The following is a 23,847-nucleotide window of genomic DNA, read 5'->3' as shown; positions in this document are numbered from 1 at the left end:
AGGTTGAGCAGCAGCAGTTTACGTCATTGGATTTGCCTCCCAAAGTCTGTGACTTAAAATTGACAGCCAATCCCTCGACTAAGATGGTATATGCCTGCAGATGGAATAAGTTTGTGGCATGGTGTACAGCAAAGGCTGTGGATCCCCTTTCTGAGGTTCTCTTGCTCCTGGTTTCTTTGGCCCAGCAGGGCACTGCTCTGGGCACTTTAAAGGGCTACCTCTCTGCCATTTCAGCCTTCCTTAGGCTTCCTGATCAGCCTTCTCTTTTATAGTCCCCTGTTGTAAATAGATGTTCGAGGCATATGAGCTGCAGAATTCATACTTTTGCATTAATCGCCATCTGGTGGTGGGCTCGATGCTTGCACCTTATTGTTGTCTTGGTAAAAGTCTTTGTAGTCACGAGATGGGGGACTCCTCCCTTGGACGATAGTGCGCATGGGCATCAACTCCATCCTTGGATTGTTTTTTTCCGCCATCGGGTAGGTATGTAACTTCAGCGGGTCGTGGGCCAGCTACGGTGTCGGGAAGACCCGCAAACAGTACCTGTGAGAAATGCAGGGCACTGAGACCCTTAAAGTCAATCGCGTTGCAGGTCGAGCTCTTCTCTGGTGGAAGCAGGAGCGCTGGCACCGGCAGACGTCTGGTGCTGCGGTGTGAAGTGCAGCAGTGCCCCCGGTCGCCATGTGGAGCCCCCAGGTCGCGGTACGAGCATCGGCTCGGTGGCAGCATCAGATGGCGTCGTCATTGAGACCAGGGTCGCGGTGTGAGCTGAAGGCGGTGCTCGCCACGGTGCTAGCAGGCCCCAGTGCAAGCAGCAGCTTTGTCGTTGCTGAAGCGCTGTCTGCTGACGAATTGGAGTTAATGGTGCCGGCGTCAGTAGGCCAAGGCTGCAGTCCGGGGTGAGGGTGGTGCGTTGTGACTTACGAGCTGTGCCCTCTAACCACGGTGCAAGCAGCTGCGTCTATTAAGGCGGGAAGTGGCGGCGTCAGGCAGGACAAGGCGTCCTCATTAAGCAAGGCGGTGCAGAGTGCGATGCCCACAGGTCGCGGTATGAGCAGCGGCTCAGTGACGGCGTCAACAGGCGTCTGTGAAACCAAGGTTGCGGTGTGGTATTGCAGCGGTGCCCTCTGCGGTGCCTTCAGGACACGGACTCTGCAGCGGCATCGTAGACTTGGTTGAGTTGCTTTTCCTCTGTTAGCAGCACAAAACACCCAGTCTCCAGTGCTGCGGGCAGAAGAGCTTGAAGTCTTTGTTGTTCCTGAGACTTCCTGAACAGGGGGCAAGATCTACCTCAAGCCCTTGGAGAGACTCACACATTGGATTGCAGACAGTCCAGTCCAGCCCTTTCACTGTCCAAGACAGAAGCAGCCACTTCAGGTCAGCCCTTGAAAATAATGGGGTAACCCAGTAACCCTCAGAACCTGGGTAAGAGATATACACAGCAAAATTGGTTCTGTTGGGGACTAAATCGATTTGAAAAATGTATTGAATACATAAAAGGACAATTATTTCCAGTGAACAATATATTTAGAAAACTAACAACTGACCACAGTGGAAGAAAGGTAAATCTTTAGTGCCTACTGTAAACAGTGAATGGTGGACTTAAACGATTTTCGAGGTCAAATAGTAAGACACGCATAATGATTATATACACACTATGCCTATTAGCAGGTGTTCAAGGCATGCTCTGCGTGTGTTGATTTATTCTGTGTTCAAGCTGCTGATTTGGACACTCAATACCAGTCCTTGTTTTCAAAGTGATACACCCAAGGCCCTGACCACATTTTATCTTACATTCATAGGCTGTCCCATCACATTCCAGTCCTGATGAAGACCCGCTGTAGATGCACATAAACCAGCGCATTTCGTCTAGGGTCGAAACGTCGACGTTCTGTATATATATCCGCCTGCACAAAGTCCTAACTAACCAAAGAAATTATTTGTCTGGGACTATTGCGAGTTTCAGTGGATATTTTTGATGTATTATTTTGTCTAACTGTATGATTTGGCCTGTTATTGTTTAAACCGTTTTCCACACCCAGTCACCAGTCACCACTCACTCATGTATTTTTGGTCTATGTATTGTCTTGTTTTGGGCAGCTTGCTTAATGCATTTTGAATCAATCCGCCAAAAGGTTAAATACTAAAGATTTACCTTTCTTCCACTGGGGTCAGTTGTTTGTTTTCTAAATATATTGTTCGCTGGAAATAATTGTCCTTTTATGTATTCAATAAATTTTTCAAATCGATTGCGTCCCCAACAGAACTAATTTTGCTGTGTCTAATGCAGGTCAGGCCAGCAAAGCAGTCGTTCATTTTCGCAGCTTCTCCCTCTTGGCATTGTTCTTGTTCCAGATGAGTTCTGAAGTCCAGGAGTCTTGGACCCAGTATTTATGTCCAAAAATCCTTTGATCTTTCATGCAGAGGGTGTCTGTGCCCGGCCAGAACCAATTGGGCCTTCTCTGGTGTGAATACCTGGTAGGAGGTGGAGACTGCATTTGTCAGCGATAGACCAGGCCCTGTGAGGTGCACGGAAATCTCCTCCCCCTTTCCCCATCAAAGCCCAGGTCTATTCAGCCCTTTCCTGACCTACCTAGTCCATCTGGAGCCCCTCTTGCCCCCCCTCCAGCCTTCTGCCATCCAAAACCCAGACAGGCAATCCACATTCCATCAGAGGCACACTTAATGACTGAGCAAGAACATACCCACTTTCTAAAAGTGGTATTTTCAAACGCAAAATGTAAAAATCACCCCCTACAGTGAACAAAGAATTGTTTATGGAAGGAGACGAACACTCCTCCACCGGGATGGCTATGGGGTGATGGCCATAAATGGCACAGCTTCAAAGATGCCGTTGTCTGTTTTTTTTTTTTGTAGAGTCTTATATAATGCGAACTAGACCCGAAGATATCGGGTATCAGAGCACTACAGAGCACCAGTTTTGTTACATGAGGACACATTCATTTTGTTAGGCACTGAGAGATTAAGTGATTTGCACAGGATGTTGAGTGTCGTTGCCGAGACACAAACCTGGTTCCTCCGCTTCTATGTCGATCACTCTAGCCGTAAGGTTACATCCATGTTAAACTAATGGTGATCGCACCTTCATCTGCCAGTTCATTTTAGTAGGCTGACAGGCTTACATCGCCTCTAGAGGAGGAAAGCCTGTTGCAAAACTGGTTTTCCGGGATGTGTTAACCATTATGCTGGGTACATCCCAGGAGTCCTCCGCATAATGAGCCACTCCTCCTGTCCCATAGTTCCTCACAGGGAAAGCAGGCTTGTGCTATCCTGGAGTAAGGTGGGAAAGTTTGCCTTGTATGAACTATTTCACCTTTGGCTAGTAAGTCCTCTTTGACAAATGAGAAGATTGCATAAAAGTGGCACCCCAGGCAAACAGTTCTCAGATCACTACGGGACTGGAAGGAAGATAGGACTGCCCTGCTGCTCCCTGGAGCCAGCAAAGAGGCTTCACCCAAGACTGGACTGCACCCGCACACCCACATAGAGGACTGTGCCAGCTATGCCCACTTGTGAAAGAGCTCCACTGATGCCAGGATGGAAGATGTGACAAAGTGACTCCAAGGGCTAGTTTGCCAGCCCTCTGTTCTGCACCAGTGACACAAAAGCCGAGACGCCTGCATTCTCGAGGGTCCAGCTGCCCAGGAATGCTTGCCGCTACAGAATACTGAAGTGCCTGCTGGGAGACAGTCCTGATCTATCAAGTTGTCCTCAAATCTGTGAGAACAGTGGCAGATTTCAAAGTGGGCTCTTGGTGCCCTGCAAGAAAAATAATCTCCTGCAAGCAACTGCTGGTACCAGGAGATGAGTTGACCAGTGTCTGGCCCGCACCATCGGAGGCAGATCGCTGAGGCCATAGAGGACATCTGCTGCTTGCCGGTACCAGGGTGGTCCCAGGACTACTCACCGCATCTCTTAAACATCCTGTATCCCCAGCATCATGACCACTTCTTGGGTAGACCGTGTTGGAGCAGCAAAAGACACTGAGTACCCTAAGATTGCTGAAAAACGAAATCCATTGTGGCCGTAGCAAACTAAAAGGTTTAACCTAACTCAGAAGTGGCTTGAAAACTGCTCAAACGATTACAATGATTTATTCAATCTTTTGAAAAGCAAATTTGCTTACCTTTGAAAAACAAATTCTGGTTTCCCTTAATATGTAATTTTAGTGTACAAGTTAAAAATGCGCTCTATTTTTATGAATTGGTGTTTGATTTTTGGGTTGTGAATCTGACTTACCTGTTTCGGTACTTCTAATTGCTTTACACTTGTTCCTTTATTTAGGCCACATTACTCTGTGCTACAGGGAGCTGAGCTAATAGTTTTGTTAAAGAAACCTACCTGGACCTGATAACGATTGTCAATATTACATGATGAGGTTTCAAAACCACACAAATTAATACACTTTCTTACAGTCCGCATCTTGAAATAGGATTTTTTAATAGTTATGTATGTGATTTGTATAATGCTAACCAAATAGGCAGCTGAGTGATGCAAGTGTCAAAGGCAAGCTTACAACCAACGAGTAATGGAGATAACTGTTTGTTGGATTGTTACAACATTGAGAGAGTTCTTTAACTCCTTCCACGCTCATGACGAGCCCAGCTCGTCATGCAGTAGCCTGCTGCTACACTCATGACGAGCTGAGCTCGGCATGAACTAATTTAAATGGGCCAAACCGAGCGCAGCAGGGGAATTCCCATAGCATTGAAGGTGTTAAATAGGGGTCTTCAACTTTTAAACTTTTTTCTACATTGGAGCAGTACGCGTTTGCCTTAATATTATGGAGATGTTGTTCCGTATCTTGGTTGCATAGATTGAATACTTATGTCTTATGAAGGCGCCTTGACACCTTAGGGTTTAGTTTGCGCAGTATAAATTGCATAATAAATAAATAAATGTCTCCAAACTGAGCATGGCCTGGCTGCAGGCATACCATGAGCCACCAAAGATGGCGAGATAAGTGGGGATGCTGGTAGTGGTGGCTTTGGAAATGATGCAGTTGGTTTTGAAGATGCTGTAAATTGTGAGCCAGCAAGGGGAGCTTATGGCAGAGGTCTTCAAACTTTTGTAGGTTGAGCCCCCCAGCTGATTTTTTTTAGATGTTGGACACCCCCACCACCTGACAGAAATGTCTGGACTCGACCGCCACGCGCACATTCCGGGCATATTCAGCGAATAACATTCAATACAATAAGAGTGCTTGGTAAACTGCAGGTTTGTGAGTAGGTGGGTGTGGTGAAATGACAGAGGCTTATTACATAGCTCAAATGAATACATAATTCTTATTTATAAGCCTGCCTGTGTAATTTTAAAATAAACTTTCAGGGACATTTTAAGGATTTTGGGGCCTGTGGCCCAAATGTATTTTTGGGGCCCCTGTTCGGACCAGCTTTGATTTTATGATCAAGTCTCTGCTCTTTCATGCCTTCTTTGGTCAAATACTAAATGTGTGTACATCGGATATTCAGGGATAGTGATGTGTGTTTTCAGTATGTGACACAACAGCAGTTCACTAATATTACTGTAAATAATCTGTCACCACCTTCTATTTCTCATATGTGAGGTCATGTATTGATCTAAAATAAACTTTTCATATGGAAGTCGCATGACGCATAAACACATTTTGTCTGTAAAATGCATGTAATAGACTTTTACACATTAAAAATGAATGGTTGAAAAACGATATTTTTTTTGATCTTCATCCTCAAAAACGTCTGCAAGCCCTAGAACGGGTTCAGAATTACAGTTTATATCACCACCCAAGATCACTGCGGCTTCACCAACCACCCTTTTCAGAAAGCTATCCAGGATTTCAGGAGTGGGAGAGTCTATAGAGTGTGCTAAGGGTCTATTATAAACATGAATTATATAGCATTCTACCCCATTCATATTTGTAAATTTTAGGGCCAAAATGTCCGATGAGCCAGCTTCTATTACTTCAGCCTTGATCTTCAGTGTGATTTTGACCCATGTGATGAGTCCCCCCGAAGGCCTACCCCTATTGGACTGAACTGCCCCAATGCCAAATGTTTTAAACCCTATCCTGTGAGGTGTGTATTGCCCATGTTTCCTGCAATAGACAAAAGTCGCTAGAATCAATATAATCTGCCCACTCTGGGTCCCTCAGATTTTTATTTACCCCCGCAATATTCCAAGAGATCAAGAGCAGTGGTGGATTTGTCCCGCTACCAGGACAAGTTGGCTTTACAGTGACCGGTATTGGTGCCACTGGTGATATCACACTGTCCTGCGACGTACCATCTACAGTGTGCGGTTCCATTCGAGGAGCCAGACCCACTACACGTTGTCGGCTCTATCACCCAAACAACCCTCTTCATTTTCTGGGTTCATAAGGGTGGCTTCAAGAAGGCACTCCTTAGCTGGGGCATCCCCATTATTACAACGGTCATTACCCCCCTCACCCTTTGCCCATATTACCTCACTATTGTCAAATTTGGTGGAAGTTTTCTCATCACAGGGTGGGTGATGTGTGCCATAGGAACTAGTGGTGCAGCTTAGCAGAGGCACGAGTCAATCAACTCCATCTAAGCAGCTAAACCTATTGTAGGTAGGGATTCCATTCCACACATTGTGGTTACCCTGCCTACCAAATTCGGTACCACGCCTAGAATATTGATTGATCATGGCCCAATTACCCCCATAGTTGGTACGCCTCAGTGGGGGATAAAAGAAGGTTAGGGGTCTAACTTCAATAGATGTGCCTGCATAAGTGTTCCATGTACATATATGTTGAGCAGTATGGGGTTCCTCGAATGAAACAACAATACAGTCACCCGGAATTGATTTGTTTATAGGGCCAATCCAAGGCACCCTTCGTACCATAAAAATTCTGCTTTTCATATGATTAGGAACAGGCTTGTTTTCGTTCAGCCAATATATCACCTTGTTTTTCAAGGACCAAAATGTTTCCCCGTGTTGATTACCTAGTTCAGGGACCCCGGTAAGTACAACTACAAAAGGCCTTGCATCAGGCGGAAGATCTATAAATCCTCCGCTTGGATTATCTCTAACATGGGGTGCCTGGTAGTTGTGATTATAAGCTTTATTTACAGAGGTTCTCTGGACCGAGGACTCATTTAATGCAGAAGCAGTGTGCACTGGAGGATGAGTATCGACAACACTCACTATTTGATTAATCACATTTGGTACAGTACCCTTCAAGAGTGGTTTATTAGCGGGTTTTCCTTTAAGTGGTGCCAAGGGGGTCGCAATAGGAGTATCGACGACACTCACAATCTGATTATTTACATTTGGTACGTGCTTCTTCAAGTGTTGTTTGTTAGAGGGTTTTACTTTCGGTGGTGCCAAGGGGTTCGCAATAGGAGCCAATGAAGAGCTAGCAACTACATCAGAGCTTTGTAGCTCACTGCCACTTAAACTTAAACTGGACAGGGTGATGATACTTTTCTCCACCTCAATGAGCTGATTTTCAATACAAGTTAACCTAACTTCCAGCGGCCTAAGAAGTTTCTTTAATGTCTCCCACACAATTTTCAAAAACTCTTCTTTACCCCCCTCTAACTCTACCACAGTTGTGATGATCTTCTCATCCCTAGTAACAGGGGGCCCGGCCGTCTATTGTATCCGAATTCAACGCTTCCATTTTATCACTAGTATTAGACATTGGCGTAGTTGAGAGCGTCCGATATTTCGAGCTACTTCCGCTCCCTAGTTTCATAGCCCCCCCTATGAGACACTGGCTTTTAGCCACTTTAGCCTTTTTCCTAGCGTACACTGTCATGGCTTTGCGTTTTCTCTTTTGTTTTGGCTCTACCTTGTTTTCACCCTGTTTGCTCTTGGTCTTTTCTTTCCCTATGGCTTTCTCCCCTTTATCATCCACCAGCAGCATATCCACTTTAGTAGGGTTTTGAAATAAATTGCTATTAGCTGTGTGATGAGGTGAGTCTATTATGACAACGGAAAGAAATGGCGGTTTCCTCAGGAGCGAAGTGCACATCGGCCGATATAATAATGGGTGTGGGGCCAGATGAACGCTCAGGAGTTTTAGCTAGGGCTATGCTACCTAAGGAGGATTTTTTACCCAGTGCAAGGTCTGAAGACAGTCTTCTAGCTGCCTCCAACTCCAAGGATACTCTATGCTGTAGTTTAGTGATCTCAATGTCAATGTTCGTATTTGTCCTTGTGATGAAATCATCCAGAGTCCCTGTAGCCTTTTTCACAGTTTTAACAGCCCTGCTCCGACTTTCACGCGAATACATCGTTGGGCAATATCCCAGGGCTATAGTGTGCGAAGACAACTATTACTGAGGCTATCTAGCACAACCAGACAGCCAAGAGGGGTGGCCCGGTCCGGTCTTGCCCGGTCAGTAACGGGCTAGAACGGGCCCGCCCTTGGCCCGGGCTTCGCCCCATGCTACGACCCGCGCGCGTCCCGCGTTTTCGAGTCTGTGGAAGATTAAATAGTGAGGGTCAGGGCGGGAAGAGGACCAGCTGCGGCTTGTGCACGCCGCACGGAATGCTGGTCCTCGCAGTCCCGCGGCACAAAGGGCTCCGGTCAGATGACCTCCTTCTCCCTCAAAACCTCTGCACGAACGGCTCCCGCGAAGCGGGGGCCGTGAGAGGTCTCTGGCAGTCTTCAGGAACCACAGTGCAGGCGAACGACAAATGGGCGGTGATCCGCTGACTAAAAGCAACAACCGGCAGTGGACTTAGGCAGCTTTTAAAACCAGGTGAGGTCAGGGCGGGAAGAGGACCAGCTGCGGCTTGTCCACGCCGCACGGAATGCTGGTCCTCGCAGTCCCGCGGCACAAAGGGCTCCGGTCAGATGACCTCCTTATCCCTCAAAACCTCTGCACGAACGGCTCCCGCAAAGCGGGGGCCGTGAGAGGTCTCTGGCAGTCTCTTGCAGTCTTCAGGAACCACAGTGCAGGCGAACGACAAATCGGCGGTGATCCGCTGACTAAAAGCAACGATATTTACAACATTGTGTTTTAAAATGATTCAAGGTCATGAGGCAAGACTGTAGAATAGAGCTGGCACTTTCAGCCCCCCCCCACCCAACCCCTTTATTTATTTATTTATGCGTTTTTATATAGTGCAGACTTTACCCGAAGGGGTCAGAGCGCTTCACTATAGGAACAGAACTGATACATGAGAACATTACAAGTGAACAAATTACAAAAGCAAACGCTAAATTACATGAGGCAAAAGTGACAATCATGAGCAAACAAATACAAGAGAAAGTAAACGGAGCATTATGTCCCTGGAAACTTTGTCTCCGTTCTGGGAAGAGCTAACTCTCCCAGGAGGGGGTTAATTCACAGAGCTGACATGCTTCAGGTGCAGTGGGAGGCGAGGGGTCTCCTCTGCTAAAAACAACAAGCATTTACAATGCAACGGTCTCGCCTTTGCAAAAGTTAGCGCTTTTGGCATTGTAAATGACAAATGTTTTATTTATGTGTTGGTTTTGGAAACAGATAAATAAATGGCATTGTCATGAGCAGTAGAGAGTGAGTAGTAGAGAGTGAGTAGTAGAGAGTGAGTAGTAGAGAGTGAGTAGTAGAGAGTGAGTAGTAGAGAGTGAGTAGTAGAGAGTGTAGTAGAGAGAGTAGTAGTGAGTAGTAGAGAGAGTAGTAGTGAGTAGTAGAGAGTGAGTAGAGAGTAGTAAGTGAGTAGTAGAGTGTGTAGTAGAGAGTAGTGAGTGTGTAGTAGAGAGTAGTGAGTGTGTAGTAGAGAGTAGAGAGTGTGTAGTAGAGAGTGTGTAGTAGAGAGTGTGTAGTAGAGACTAGTGAGTGTGTAGTAGAGTGGTGAGTGTGTAGTAGAGTGGTGAGTGTGTAGTAGAGTGTGTAGTAGAGTGTGTAGGAGAATGTGTAGTAGGGAGTGTAGGAGAATGTGTAGTAGGGAGTGTAGTAGAGTGTGTAGTAGAGAGTGTGTAGTAGAGAGTAGTGAGTGTGTAGTAGAGAGTGTGTAATACAGAATGTGAAGTAGAGAGATTGAAGTAGAGAGATTGAAGTAGAGAGATTGAAGTAGAGAGATTGAAGTAGAGAGATTGAAGTAGAGAGATTGAGGTAGAGGGATTGAGGTAGAGGGATTGAGGTAGAGGGATTGAGGTAGAGGGATTGAGGTAGAGGGATTGAGGTAGAGGGATTGAGGTAGAGGGATTGAGGTAGAGAGATTGAAGTAGAGAGTGTGGAGTAGAGAGTGTGGAGTAGAGAGTGTGGAGTAGAGAGTGGAGAGTCTGTAGTAGAGTGTAGTAGAAAGTAGTGAGTGTGTAGTAGAGTAGTAGAGAATGTGTAGTAGAGTAGTAGAGAGTAGTAGAGGGTGTGTAGTAGAGTGTGTAGTAGAGCGTGTGTGTAGCAGAGTGTGTAGTAGAGTGTAGTAGAATGTGTAGTGTAGTAGAGAGTATGTAGTAGAGAGTGTGTAGTAGAGAGTGTGTAGTAGAGAGTGTGTAGTAGAGAGTGTGTAGTAGAGAGTGTGTAGTAGAGAGTGTGTAGTAGAGAGTGTGTAGTAGAGAGTGTGTAGTAGAGAGTGTGTAGTAGAGAGTGTGTAGTAGAGAGTGTGTAGTAGAGAGTGTGTAGTAGAGAGTGTGTAGTAGAGAGTGTGTAGTAGAGAGTGTGTAGTAGAGAGTGTGTAGTAGAGAGTGTGTAGTAGAGAGTGTGTAGTAGAGAGTGTGTAGTAGAGAGTGTGTAGTAGAGAGTGTGTAGTAGAGAGTGTGTAGTAGAGTGTGTGTAGTAGAGAGTGTGTAGTAGAGAGTGTGTAGTAGAGAGTGTGTAGTAGAGAGTGTGTAGTAGAGAGTGTGTAGTAGAGAGTGTGTAGTAGAGAGTGTGTAGTAGAGAGTGTGTAGTAGAGAGTGTGTAGTAGAGAGTGTGTAGTAGAGAGTGTGTAGTAGAGAGTGTGTAGTAGAGAGTGTGTAGTAGAGAGTGTGTAGTGTAGAGTGTGGAGTGTGGAGTAGAGTGCGTAGCAGAGAGTAGTGACTGTAGTAGAGAGTGTGTAGTAGAGTGTGTAGTAGAGAGTAGTGACTGTAGTAGAGAGTGTGTAGTAGAGTGTAGTAGAGAGTGTGTAGTAGAGAGTGTAGTAGAGAGTGTGTAGTAGAGAGTGTGTAGTAGAGTGTAGTAGAGAGTGTGTAGTAGAGAGTGTGTAGTAGAGAGTGTGTAGTAGAGAGTGTGTAGTAGAGAGTGTGTAGTAGAGAGTGTGTAGTAGAGAGTGTGTAGTAGAGAGTGTGTAGTAGAGAGTGTGTAGTAGAGAGTGTGTAGTAGAGAGTAGTAGAGAGTGTGTAGTAGAGTGTAGTAGAGAGTGTGTAGCAGAATGTGTAGTAGAGAGTAGTGACTGTAGTAGAGAGTGTGTAGTAGAGAGTGTGCAGTGATTTGAGTTTTACATCAAATAAAAAACGGGAACGGAACAAACTCATCCTATACATTATTGTGGTAGGTGCCCACGCATATAGGGTTAAATGATGCGTTAGATGCCACAGGTCCCACCAACACGCTTCCTTTATGATAGGAGAATGCCCAACATCGCGGAGATTTGCTCTCTGCTCTTCCCGGATATTTGTATTTTCAAATGTATAATTTTATCCTGCTAAACGAAGACGATGCTCAAACTATAAAAGAAGAGGGTTTCACAGATATGTTAGTCCTTCCGGGCAAACGAAATGACCCAAAGAAAGATCAAGTGACAGTTTAGAGCTCCAAGTGAGTCTTAATAAAATCAGTGTCTGGAACGCATAGCATCAAAAAACGAGCGGGGCATCAAACTGCAGTGTCATTCAATCAAAGCTTCAAGGCTTCTGAGCGCTAGCCGAGAATTATTTTTTGTGAAGCACTAATCACTGTGGAAGGTGCCCCTGCTATCCCAGATGTGAGAAGTCAGTCTGATATGAAAATAAGCAGTATTTGGAATGAATGTATTTGGCAGGGGGAAGGTGGGGCGGCGCAAGACCGTACTGACGAGTGAACAGGAGCCATTTTGTACCGAGTGATTCTGCCTGTGTGCATGTAGACAAACCAGGCAGCAGCATGAGCATGTGATTCGGTAAAATAACAAGCATTTACAATGCAATGGTTTTGCCTTTGTTAAAGTTAGAGCTATTGGCATTGCTCTTGACACTCTGAAGCTCCACTCTGCATTCTGAAGCTCCACTCTGCACTCTGAAGCTCCACTCTGAAGCTCCACTCTGAAGCTCCACTCTGAAGCTCCACTCTGAAGCTCCACTCTGAAGCTCCACTCTGAAGCTCCACTCTGAAGCTCCACTCTGAAGCTCCACTCTGAAGCTCCACTCTGAAGCTCCACTCTGAAGCTCCACTCTGAAGCTCCACTCTGCACTCTGAAGCTCCACTCTGAAGCTCCACTCTGCACTCTGAAGCTCTACTCTGAAGCTCTACTCTGAAGCTCCACTCTGCACTCTGAAGCTCCACTCTGAAGCTCCACTCTCCACTCTGAAGCTCCACTCTCCACTCTGAAGCTCCACTCTGAAGCTCCACTCTCCACTCTGAAGCTCCACTCTCCACTCTGAAGCTCCACTCTGAAGCTCCACTCTGAAGCTCCACTCTGAAGCTCCACTCTGAAGCTCCACTCTGAAGCTCCACTCTGAAGCTCCACTCTGAAGCTCCACTCTGAAGCTCCACTCTGAAGCTCCACTCTGAAGCTCCACTCTGAAGCTCCACTCTGAAGCTCCACTCTGAAGCTCCACTCTGAAGCTCCACTCTGAAGCTCCACTCTGAAGCTCCACTCTGAAGCTCCACTCTGCACTCTGAAGCTCCACTCTGAAGCTCCACTTTGCACTCTGAAGCTCCACTCTGAAGCTCCACTCTGAAGCTCCACTCTGCACTCTGAAGCTCCACTCTGAAGCTCCACTCTGCACTCTGAAGCTCCACTCTGAAGCTCCACTCTGCACTCTGAAGCTCCACTCTGCACTCTGAAGCTCCACTCTCCACTCTGAAGCTCCACTCTGCACTCTGAAGCTCCACTCTCCACTCTGAAGCTCCACTCTGAAGCTCCACTCTGAAGCTCCACTCTGAAGCTCCACTCTGCACTCTGAAGCTCCACTCTGAAGCTCCACTCTGCACTCTGAAGCTCCACTCTGAAGCTCCACTCTGAAGCTCCACTCTGAAGCTCCACTCTCCACTCTGAAGCTCCACTCTGAAGCTCCACTCTGAAGCTCCACTCTGAAGCTCCACTCTGCACTCTGAAGCTCCACTCTGAAGCTCCACTCTGCACTCTGAAGCTCCACTCTGAAGCTCCACTCTGCACTCTGAAGCTCCACACTGAAGCTCCACTCTGCACTCTGAAGCTCCACTCTGAAGCTCCACTCTGAAGCTCCACTCTGAAGCTCCACTCTGAAGCTCCACTCTGAAGCTCCACTCTGAAGCTCCACTCTGAAGCTCCACTCTGCACTCTGAAGCTCCACTCTGAAGCTCCACTCTGCACTCTGAAGCTCCACTCTGAAGCTCCACTCTGCACTCTGAAGCTCCACTCTGCACTCTGAAGCTCCACTCTGAAGCTCCACTCTGAACGGTCAGACTCCAAAAATCGGCCCTAATCACAATAGTATTATTTCACCTGCGTGAATATAAGTCTTTGAAATTCTGGCCAGTGGTAATACACACAAGTAATATAAAATTGTTGTTCCAAAGAGCATTAAATGGAAATAAAACAAGTACCAGACCCATTGACGCCTGCACCTTAAAAGCGAAACTGACTGAAGCAAGCGCCCGGGCCACGTTGAAAAAAAAAAGCCACACACATTAGATGCAGTCAAGGCGCGCTCACGAACTCAGAAGGCACTCCACATGAACAACTACCAGACACATTGACGCCTGCACTTTGAAATGAAACAAAGTGAAACTGACTAAAGGAAGCGCACGGCCCATTAGATGCAGTCAAGGCGCGCTCACGAGGTCAAATCTCCAAAGGAGAAGCTCGTGACAGCCTGACTACAGCAGAAAAAGCTCGTAACAGTCTGATGTCCACAATATTCCCAGAAAAGTGGCAACATAAGTTGTCTCGCATAGACAGCAAAAGCTTCGCTTTTGCTTTCGTCTAGGCGAGACCTAAAAAGCGTGTCCCACTGCAGCTGAAGCTGTCAGCTCTGTGATTAACCCCCTCCTGGGAGAGTTAACATAACAAAAGAACGGGCACCTCCTGCGCTATCGATCTCCCCTCCCTCCCCCTTCCACATACCGGAGTCCGGAGTGCTTCAAGAAGACTTGCATAGACAGACGACTGCAGGGCACAAAGGTCAAATTAAAGTGGAGTGAGCGCCCCCCCCTGGGAGGGTGTCGCGCCCCCCCCAGTGGGGCGCCCCACAGATTGAAGAACACTGGCTTATGGAGTTGCATAACGATGGGGGTGATGTAGTCCTATTTTTCTTGGTCCTAGAATTGACGTGCTCTAATATGTGAACATTCTCAGATGGGCATCAGTGCAACTGCTTATGTCACGATGCACCATTGGCATGTTTCTTTTTTTTGCTGATGCTTTACAAATGACTGGCAATACCAATAGCTAGCTCTTGTATTTTGAGGTGAGACCATTGGTTTTGCCAATGCCTGTTCTTTTTTACTCTGGTCTTCCTGTGTTGTATAAGTGAAGCTTGCCCCGTTTTTCTCAGTGTTTGATGCAAGTTGTTTGTTTTCTTTTACAAATACGGTTTTTCTTATGTTAAAACATTTTAATTTTTTTACTAATTGGTATTGTTTGTGTATTGTACCCACTAACCTTTGCATTTGGTGATTAAATGTAATTAAATGATTTAAGAAAATAAATAATCAAGGAATGAATATAGATTCATGGTGTTACCCAAAGTAGGGTGTCCTAATGGAGTGAGATTCCGGCTAAGCACTAGGTGCTACTTTGCTGAAATGAATGAGCCATGTATTAAACCGTTTTCTAAAGGAAGATTCAGAGGTTACCTTAAGTTCGTGACGGGACGCGATCCAGTGCTTTGTAGCTAAGAGGGAGAAGCATCCACCCAGAGTCAAGATCACTTAAACAGAGGCATAATTATGACTGCTATTGGAGAATCGAAGAGGTCTTATGGTGGTATAGGAACTAACCAATCTTTGGAGATATGTTAGGTCCTTATCGGAAAAGACGCTACAAAAAAATACTAAAGCTTTGATAATGATTCTTTTGTGAATTGGCAGCCAGTGAGGGTCTGCATGTATAGGCAACATATTGGGTGTTTTGGTACATTCAAGATCAGTCTAGCAGCAGCCGTCCGCAGTCGCTGGGTAAAGCACTTAGGAAGTCCCAAATAAAGGGAATTCCCGTAGTCTAATCTGAGGTGATTAAGTTTTGGACCATCAATTAGTGAGCAAAAGAAGGCAAATGTCAAGCATTTTCCCTAAGGCCTTGGACAGAATGAAACATGTGGTGGCAACAATGCCAGAGATTTGTTAGTTGAGTAAGTGTATGCAATGCATGTTAAACTTCCAGTCTCTAATTTGGATCAGAGAAAGTAGGTGAAATTCTCTTTGTCCAGTTCTTTGGGACTAACCACTCATTCCACTTTTGTTAGCTCATATTGGTGTAACTTTTATTCTAGCGTCTGAAGCCAACAAATCCAGCTGCACAAAAAGCCTTGACGACTCCCACGCATTATAAGCTGACTCCTCGCCCAGCTACAAGAGTTCGACCGAAGGCCTTGCAGACGGGATCTTCGAAATCTCAGCTCTTTGATGGACTGGATGATGATGAACCCTCACTTTCCAACGGAAGCTTTATGCCGAAGTAAGTTTGAAGAGGGTTATGTATATTAATGTGCCTCTTGATGAATTGTCAGTCAAATCCTTTTAGGGACTATCATTTTGGTCAACTGACTTCTCTGTTAATTTGCACTGCTTTTGTCTGTTTTTTAGTATCAATGCGAAAAATTTTAATGTATCATTTAAAACGTCGAGCTGTGCAGAGTTATAGTATCTCATTTTGTATTTATTCTTATTTATGAAGTTTTATATAACGCAAACAAGAGAATCTAATCCCACCAGATAGGACCAATTTCTGAGTTGGGTATCAAGGAGTATTGTGGTGGATGGCTTTATGCATCAAGCTGGAATTTTTTTTTAGAAGAATCATTGCCTGGTAAGGTAGCCAGATCATTACATTTAGGACAGGGTGATATGATCCCTTTTTTGTTGCCCAGCCGCATTTAGGGTAGCCCCCAATGTTCCAAGTTTTATTTTCGGTAGGCCCACAAGGGTAGCATTTACATAGTCAAGTTTGGAGATTGCAAGTTCTTTAACTGCTATTTTGAGATCTGCAGTGGGCAGGAAGGGTTTCAGTTTCCTTAATGTGTGAAGTTGGTGATTAGCCCCTCTAATGGAGGCGCTGATGTGGTTCTGCATGGAAGGGTTGCTGTCTAGAATTATCCATAGGGATTTTGTGGATCCAAAGATATGAGTACAGTTAAAGGATGTAAGAAATGGGAGCCAGTCCTTGATGTTAGAGGTGGAGTTGGGTGGAGAGATTAATAGTAATTTGGTTTTGTGGGCACAAGGTTTTAGGCAGATGAGAGTAAGCCAGTATTCAGCTTTAGCCAAGGTGTTGAGGATAATGATGTCTTCAGGTGAGGACATTTTCATGTAAAGTTGTCTATCACCAGCATACATATGATATTTTGGAGTCTGAGGATTTTGGTCAGGGGTTCTATGTATAGGTTGAAGTGGGTGGTGGAAGGTGTATAGCCTTGGGGAATGCAGATTGTGACTGGCGTCTGGTTGGATAGGGCGTGATTGATCAAGACTGTTTGAGATCTGTTTTGTAGGAATGAGGAGAACCATTTTAAGACGGTACCAGGGAGACAACTCCTATATTCCTAAGAGGTTCTTGAGAACCTTGTGTTTGACAGTGTCAAATACTGCTAAGTCAAGTAGGATAAGTAAGCATAACTCTTTTTGATCGAGTACGCGTAAAGCGTCAACAGTATGGACCATAGCAGTTTCAGTACTGTGACCCTCTGAAGCCAGATTTCAATGGCCAAGGAGTTGATATTGAGCAATGTGATTGCCAAGTTGCTGATTAAGACATTTTCTAAATGTGCTGCTCTTGAGGCTGGATGTCTATGTAGGGAGTCTTGGTATTTGAGGATGGCTACTGTTTCTGCTGTTGGCATTGTAGATGGCAAATGCCCTTTACAGTTCCAGACGTTGATGTAGAATAGGCCTGAGGCTGTAAAGTTAGCAGGTTCTGTAGCTGAGTGAGTGAGTTACTTATTTCCCCCCCCTTCTTTCTGCCTCTTGTAACTAGTACTTCAATTCATTGCTTGCTTATGATTGCCCTTTTTTCACAGAATAGGTTTGCCTTTTCGTTTTCCCAGTCATGTTTATTTTAGCATCGTGACCATGTTCTCTGTAATCTGGCGCTTGGTCACTTTCCACCTGTCAATTTTAATTCTGCTAAACTGGTTAAATTGATGCTTTGTGTGCATGGATTTTTTTTTCAATTCAGAGGGGTTCAGTGCTTGGCTGACAAAGAATATTCGATTTTCTAAAAGTTAGATTCCTCCATTTGGAAGACCTGTAAGCCTTACTTGTGATCAACAATTTTCCATACCCGATAATGAAACTGAATCTGAAGACCTCTTTGACCCCCACCTTATCCGAGATTAATTTTATATCTCAAGTTGATATATTTCTCAAGAATCATGCCATTATACTAAAATACTAACTTAGAGGGGCTGCTGGTGTATGTTGGAACAAAAGTCCTCCACTTGACTTGTACACACTTTGCCTCCCTGCCCATCATATTTTTCTAGTGTACTTTGTTATACCTCTAGTAGGCTTGACAATATTGCAAGATTATTGGGTGTAAATTTGTTGGCATAAGATCTTTACTCAAAGGACCCTCTGAGTGAGTTTAACTACTGCACCCTCAGCCCAGTCCAACCGTTACTGGGGCGGTGTACAGTTGGTTTTAGCCAGTCATTTTTTACTGTGGTCTGTGGAAGACTGCGATCATCCAATCAGCATAACTGGGTCCCTCACCATGATTGTGTGCTACATAAAGCATGAACTATTCCCTACTCACTCTGTGGCCATAGTGTGCCGTGTCTTGTTCCCTCTCTCACCACATGGGCCAGGAGAACAGTACCTTCACACCTCTGATGTGGGGAATGGTTTTGCTGTCACAATCCAGAAAATGAGCACAGAAATGATTGTAGTCTGTCATTTGAGTGCTAGCAGCAGGCACTTTTCAACTCCCACTGTCGGAGTCGAGATCAATAAGTGACCAATTGGCAGTTTGTGCTGAGAAACCAAACCGCTTTGCTCGGAAAAGAAAAACACTTGTGTTCCTACAGCTGCTTTTGGTAAATGGTGATCTTATTTCTCCGATATTCGATGTTGCTAATGATTTATCTCCCAACCCTAACATCTATTTGGGACTGTTAGGTTTTGTGGGTTGAAGGGCTCAAGCGGTCTTTTACTGACCCCACATTATTAAAGGAAATGTCTCCCAAAAGCTCTTCAAAGATGTGGCAGTGATCATTGAGTTATTAATAGAGCTGTTTCTGCTTACAGAAAGGCCTTCAAGTTCTAACCCAGATTTTATTTGCTATCTTTTGAAACAAAGAATGATTACCTTGGTGCTAATCCTTATTAATTGCTTTTGGAATTGTGGTGTTTTTTTGGCCCAAGTTAAGCTTGCATTAAATCTTCCAAATTTCACAGCTAGCGTTACACCCTGAACTGTACAGTCTGAGACTTAGTTCAGCTTTGTCTTCACTGAACTCCTATCAGCCATAGCCTGATTTGTATTGTAGAAGGGTATCTGACCGACATCTAGCTGCAGATTCCTTAACGTAAAATTATCCCCAGGCGTCAGACTGGATCTGGAATTTTTTTTGCAGCAGCACCACCTCTGAGCCCCGGGGGACAGTGCCACATGACCCGCCTTATGTTGTCCACGGATGTGACATCAGCAAGGTCATATAAGTCCCTCCCGGCGTGCTGACGTCGGTTTCTTTCTTTTCCGCGTGCAACGCGGATCCGGAGTAAGGGGTTCCTCTGGCCTTTTTTCAGGCTCCTTTTGACGCTTTGTGTCTCGAACAGTGTGAGATGCCTTCGGGCTTTAAGACTTGTGCCTCCTGTTCGCGGCAAATGTCCGCGACGGACCCACACCTTATCTGCATGTGTTGCCTGGGCGAACATCACCACTCGGCGGATTGCGAAATCTGCCAAGCACTCAAAGCGCCAGATGAAGATACTCTCGGCTTGCCTGTCCTGGTCAGTTGTCACGGCCCCTGACCTCGGTGGCAGGTCCCGGTAGTAGAGGGTTCCGTTTGCGGCATCGGTCGCCGTCTGGTTCCCGTGTGCGTTGCTCACCTGTACCTGGTAAGTCCTGGTGCCGAGGTCATCAACCTCACTTCCTCCTGTTGTAGGGGGCACTAGTTCCCGGACTTCTCCGGACGTGCTCCCCCGAGAGTCTGCCCTCCCCTATCCACCATTTCCTGGTGCAGGGGCGACTCTGACCCATATGGCGGCTTATGCCGCTGGCCCTGCAGGCCTCCCTGGATCCTCTCCTCTCCCTGGGTCGTCCTCAGACCCCCCGCTGTGTGCGGGGTCTCCGGTGGACTCGGCTGTGGGTTTGCCCCCGACGGAGACTGAGCACATTGCCTCAGGTGATGGAGGTATGGCGTTGTCAGGGCCCGGCCAGGCTGAGTCCCCCTCTTCAGCCCATAGCACTCCTATTGCGTCGCATGGTCCAGTGGGGCTCCCTGTGGCCTGTTGTGGTTGTGGTTGTGGTTGTGGTTGTGGTTGTGGTTGAGTCGGTGCCGGTGCCGGATGAGGCTGAGTTGGTGCCGGTGCCGGACGAGGCTGAGTTGGTGCCGGACGAGGCTGAGTTGGTGCCGGTGCTGGACGAGGCTGAGTTGGTGCCGGTGCCGGACGAGGCTGAGTTGGTGCCGGACGAGGCTGAGTTGGTGCCGGTGCCGGACGAGGCTGAGTTGGTGCCGGTGCCGGACGAGGCTGAGTTGGTGCCGGACGAGGCTGAGTTGGTGCCGGACGAGGCTGAGTTGGTGCCGGACGAGGCTGAGTTGGTGCCGGACGAGGCTGAGTTGGTGCCGGACGAGGCTGAGTTGGTGCCGGACGAGGCTGAGTTGGTGCCGGACGAGGCTGAGTTGGTGCCGGGCGAGGCTGAGTTGGTGCCGGGCGAGGCTGAGTTGGTGCCGGGCGAGGCTGAGTTGGTGCCGGGCGAGGCTGAGTTGGTGCCGGGCGAGGCTGAGTTGGTGCCGGGCGAGGCTGAGTTGGTGCCGGGCGAGGCTGAGTTGGTGCCGGGCGAGGCTGAGTTGGTGCCGGGCGAGGCTGAGTTGGTGCCGGGCGAGGCTGAGTTGGTGCCGGGCGAGGCTGAGTTGGTGCCGGGCGAGGCTGAGTTGGTGCCGGGCGCGGCTGAGGCGGTGCCGCCTCGACGCCAGGTTGTATACTCCTCTTCGGAGAAAGTGCGCCGTCACCCCAACGTCTGTCGACACCAGATCCATCTTTGCCTCAGTCCCTTTGGGCTCCTCCCATCCCCATGCATCATTATCTTATTGTTTAGGGCGGTTTTCTTTGTTGTGCCTTCTGGCACTGCCTCCCACAGGCCACTGGTTCCGTCCTGCTTGCACCTTGTTACTGAATGTTCTTCAGCAGTTGTCCCTTGGGACGTCTTTTCATTGTGTTTCAAGACGCTTCTTCCGAGGCTGCCACCCTGCCACCGGTGCATTAGGCAGGTTCCTGCTATAACGCCCGCAGCTGCGTTGGTCTAGTGGCTCGCCCTTTCTATGTATACCTGCATGTTGATGACCACTGGGTATCCTTTTTATACGCCTCTGCCTTTCTTCGCTTCTGCGAGGTCTGGTCCTATATCCCAGTTTTTCGGGGAGCACTTGGGTGCCTTGTGCTCAGGTTTGCCATTGTTCTACACAGCAGCGTTTTTCTTTTGCACGTTTTATAATACACATCGGAGCCTTTTCATGCTGCTTCGGCAACAAGGGTTTCCATGGTTCCACTCCCTGGGGTGAGCCTCCTCTTCTGGATGCTCTTCTTCTTGGGGGTCTTGTCTGTCCCGTTCATGTACTGAACAGCCCCTCTCTTCTGTGGGGTTGCATTTTGCCTCCCAGTCGGAGGTGGTGGTTCCGGAGATCTGAGGTTGTTCTCCACAGCTCTGCGTGCACTTATTCACGGTTCCTATAGGCATCTTTAGTGCCTCGGATGACACACCCTTAGGATGTGTCTTTTTTTCCTTCAGGTTTCACCCTTATCAGTGTCTGAAGGTTAGTTCCACTTCTGGGGGTCGTCACGGGTGCTGCACCCTGCATCTGTCTCCCTTTGGGTGCATTCTTCCCCTTGGCCTTCAAGTTACCTTGTTGGGCAGTCCCTTAATCGTCTTAGCCACGCCACTTGCTCGTCTCCGTAGCTGTGTGCTACGTGCATGTTCTTTGTTGTGGTCCGCCTCTGTGTGCTTCAGCCGGTTGCTGTCCGACCCCAACGCTTTCTTGTGACTGAGTGTTGCACTTGGCGTGTCTTGTGTTTCACGCCTGCGCTTCTGGGACGTTGCTCAGTCCCTGCCTCTTGCCCTCTGCTTCCTGGCTGCTGCCTGTCTGGCCTCCCTTGCTTAGGCCTGCCGGGTAGGCTCTGGTTATGTCACTCCATGTTGCCCTCTGGATCTTGGCTAGTGACAACTTGGGGGCTCTGGGAGTAGTTCTTTCTTCCATCATTATGAACTCTTTCCTTCTGGGATTGTAGCTTAGTGCCGTTATTCCATCCTGTATTCACACGGGTGAGGTCTGGTGCCCTCTTGAAGTCTTGTGGTGCCTTTGCCTCCCATTGTCTCTTGCTCTTCCAAGCTGATTGGCTGCACCGCCACAGCTATCCCCATAGTCCGTCACCCTGTTGCCGGCTCAGTGCTCTCGGGCACTTTCTGTTCTGTCCCAGACCCATCTCCCCCTTGGGGTATGGCTATGGTGTCTATTCTAAGTTAAGGAATCTGATAGCTAGAGGTCTATCAGATGTACGATTACTTAACTTCGGTAACGATGTATCTGGTAGACGTTGTCTAGCTGCAGATTCCTTAACGCCCACCCATCCTCCCCGTTCTGTGAGTACCTTTCCAGGTGGGGTTCTCCACCTTGCCTCCTTTCAGTTGGCAGTGGTCTTCATGCAGGGTGCTCAAGTTGGTGCAACCCTTTCAGACTTTGCCTTCTGCAGCCGCCTCCCTCTGGGTGGCTTCTCTTCCTGTGGAGTGGTGCTTTTTGCTTTCGCCTTCAACACGTGATTCATTTTTCCCTTTCTCTGCATTCCTCTAATATGGTCCTTCCAGTGTGGGGTCTTCTCCTGTTCTTTTCCCTACCTCCCGCCTCCTCCATCGGTTTAGAGTTTCTTGTCTCCTCTGTAGTCGCCTCTTTTGGGGCCTATTGGGCTGTGCCTCAGCCCTTCGATCTCTACGGGGGAATACGCCATTCCTTGTAATGTCACCTTGTTGGCCGGCACAGTTCTGCGTTGTAATGGCAGCCTTTCTGTTGTCTATCAGGACGTTCTTCCTTTGTTACTCAGCCTCTGGGGAGGGTCTACGCTTCACTTTGTGTGGTTGTTTCTCAGAGCGGTGCTCTGCCTTTACTTCTTGGTTTTTTGGTATACAGTGTCTAACACTGTCCTTTATGATGATGTTATGACCATCTGATTTCTTTGTTTTACAGATTTTTCCTCCTCCGCACACTGTTTCCATACTTTAACAGTTTTGTTGGTGGCTCCACGTTGTCGCGGATACATTTCTGCGGAGAAAACTGACGTCTCTGCACCGGAAGGGACTTGTATGACCTCACTGACATCACATCCGTATATGACGTCCGGGCGGGGTCGTGTGGCACATTCCCCTGGCGCGCAGAGGTGCTGCTGCAAAAAAATTCCGGATCCAGTCTGACACCTGTGGGATAATTCTAAGTTAAGGAATCTGCAGCTAGACAGAGTCTCTACCAAATATACCGTTACCGAAGGTAAGTAACTCTTACTGTAGCAGGGATTCCGTTCTCCCACAGAACTGTGCATAGAGATCTGGAACCTCAGTGAATTAGGATGACCCAAAACTCACCTCGGTACCCAAAATCCCCTTACCGAGCTAGCTACAGTGTCTCATTGGTCATAACAAACTCCTAATGCTTAGACAAACCAGAACATGAACTTAGGTTACCTCAGGTATTGTGGAACACATGAACACTCTTTCGCTCTATAATCATTTCAAACCAGAACGTGGAGTAAAAGAGGACACGTGCATATTTGAAATATTTATTTACTAATGCAAGGTTCTCAAACGCAGTATCTTATATAATACAAGCAAACATATTATAAGAATCAAAGTTATCAGCATAGTTACTAGTCCATAGTAAGCAAACGGTGATAGCATATTATAAAGCTGAAATGAATAGGAATTAATAACACCTATTTCTCACCCTCCCTATTTAGTATAATATTATATCTATTTTTTTTTTTTTTTTTTAAACCTTTTTTTATTAACATTGTGCATCACATAGTCATGACAGTAACAGCATCAATTATCCTGTACAGTATCGATCATGGTACATTCAGCGGACACCCATCATCTGCAGCGGGCAAGGTACAACATAGACGAATTCCAACAATGTTCCGGAGTCAGAAGCCACTGTTCCCGCATCCCTCCCCCCGCCATCGTAACTGTGCAATTTGCAAAGGGGGGGACCCCCCCCACCCTCGTAGTCAGGCATCCCCTCAGCAAGGAGAACCAGGAGTTCGTAATGTCATCAGTCCGAAGTCTCCCTATCGTCGCCCAGTGAGACACCCCCGGCGCCCGGTGTATCAATATGTTATGAGTGTGCCCAGGTGGATAGGGAGCCGCTGC

At 47.1% G+C, this 23,847-nt stretch overlaps 1 protein-coding gene across 2 annotated transcripts in view; it reads left to right on the top strand.

Moving 5' to 3' along the window:
• Positions 1-23,847, top strand: part of NUP98 (nucleoporin 98 and 96 precursor) — a 944,939-nt gene that overhangs the window by 385,252 nt on the left and 535,840 nt on the right. For both annotated transcript variants that reach the window (XM_086933760.1, XM_086933759.1), the window contains exon 14: positions 15,551-15,735. In XM_086933760.1, coding sequence (XP_086789886.1) covers positions 15,551-15,735 — 185 coding nt within the window. The remainder of the gene's footprint in view (positions 1-15,550; positions 15,736-23,847) is intronic.

This window comes from Lissotriton vulgaris, chromosome 8 (genome assembly GCF_964263255.1).
Source record: "Lissotriton vulgaris chromosome 8, aLisVul1.2, whole genome shotgun sequence".
NCBI classification, from domain to species: domain Eukaryota; kingdom Metazoa; phylum Chordata; class Amphibia; order Caudata; family Salamandridae; genus Lissotriton; species Lissotriton vulgaris.
This window is presented reverse-complemented; position numbering and strand designations above follow the sequence as displayed.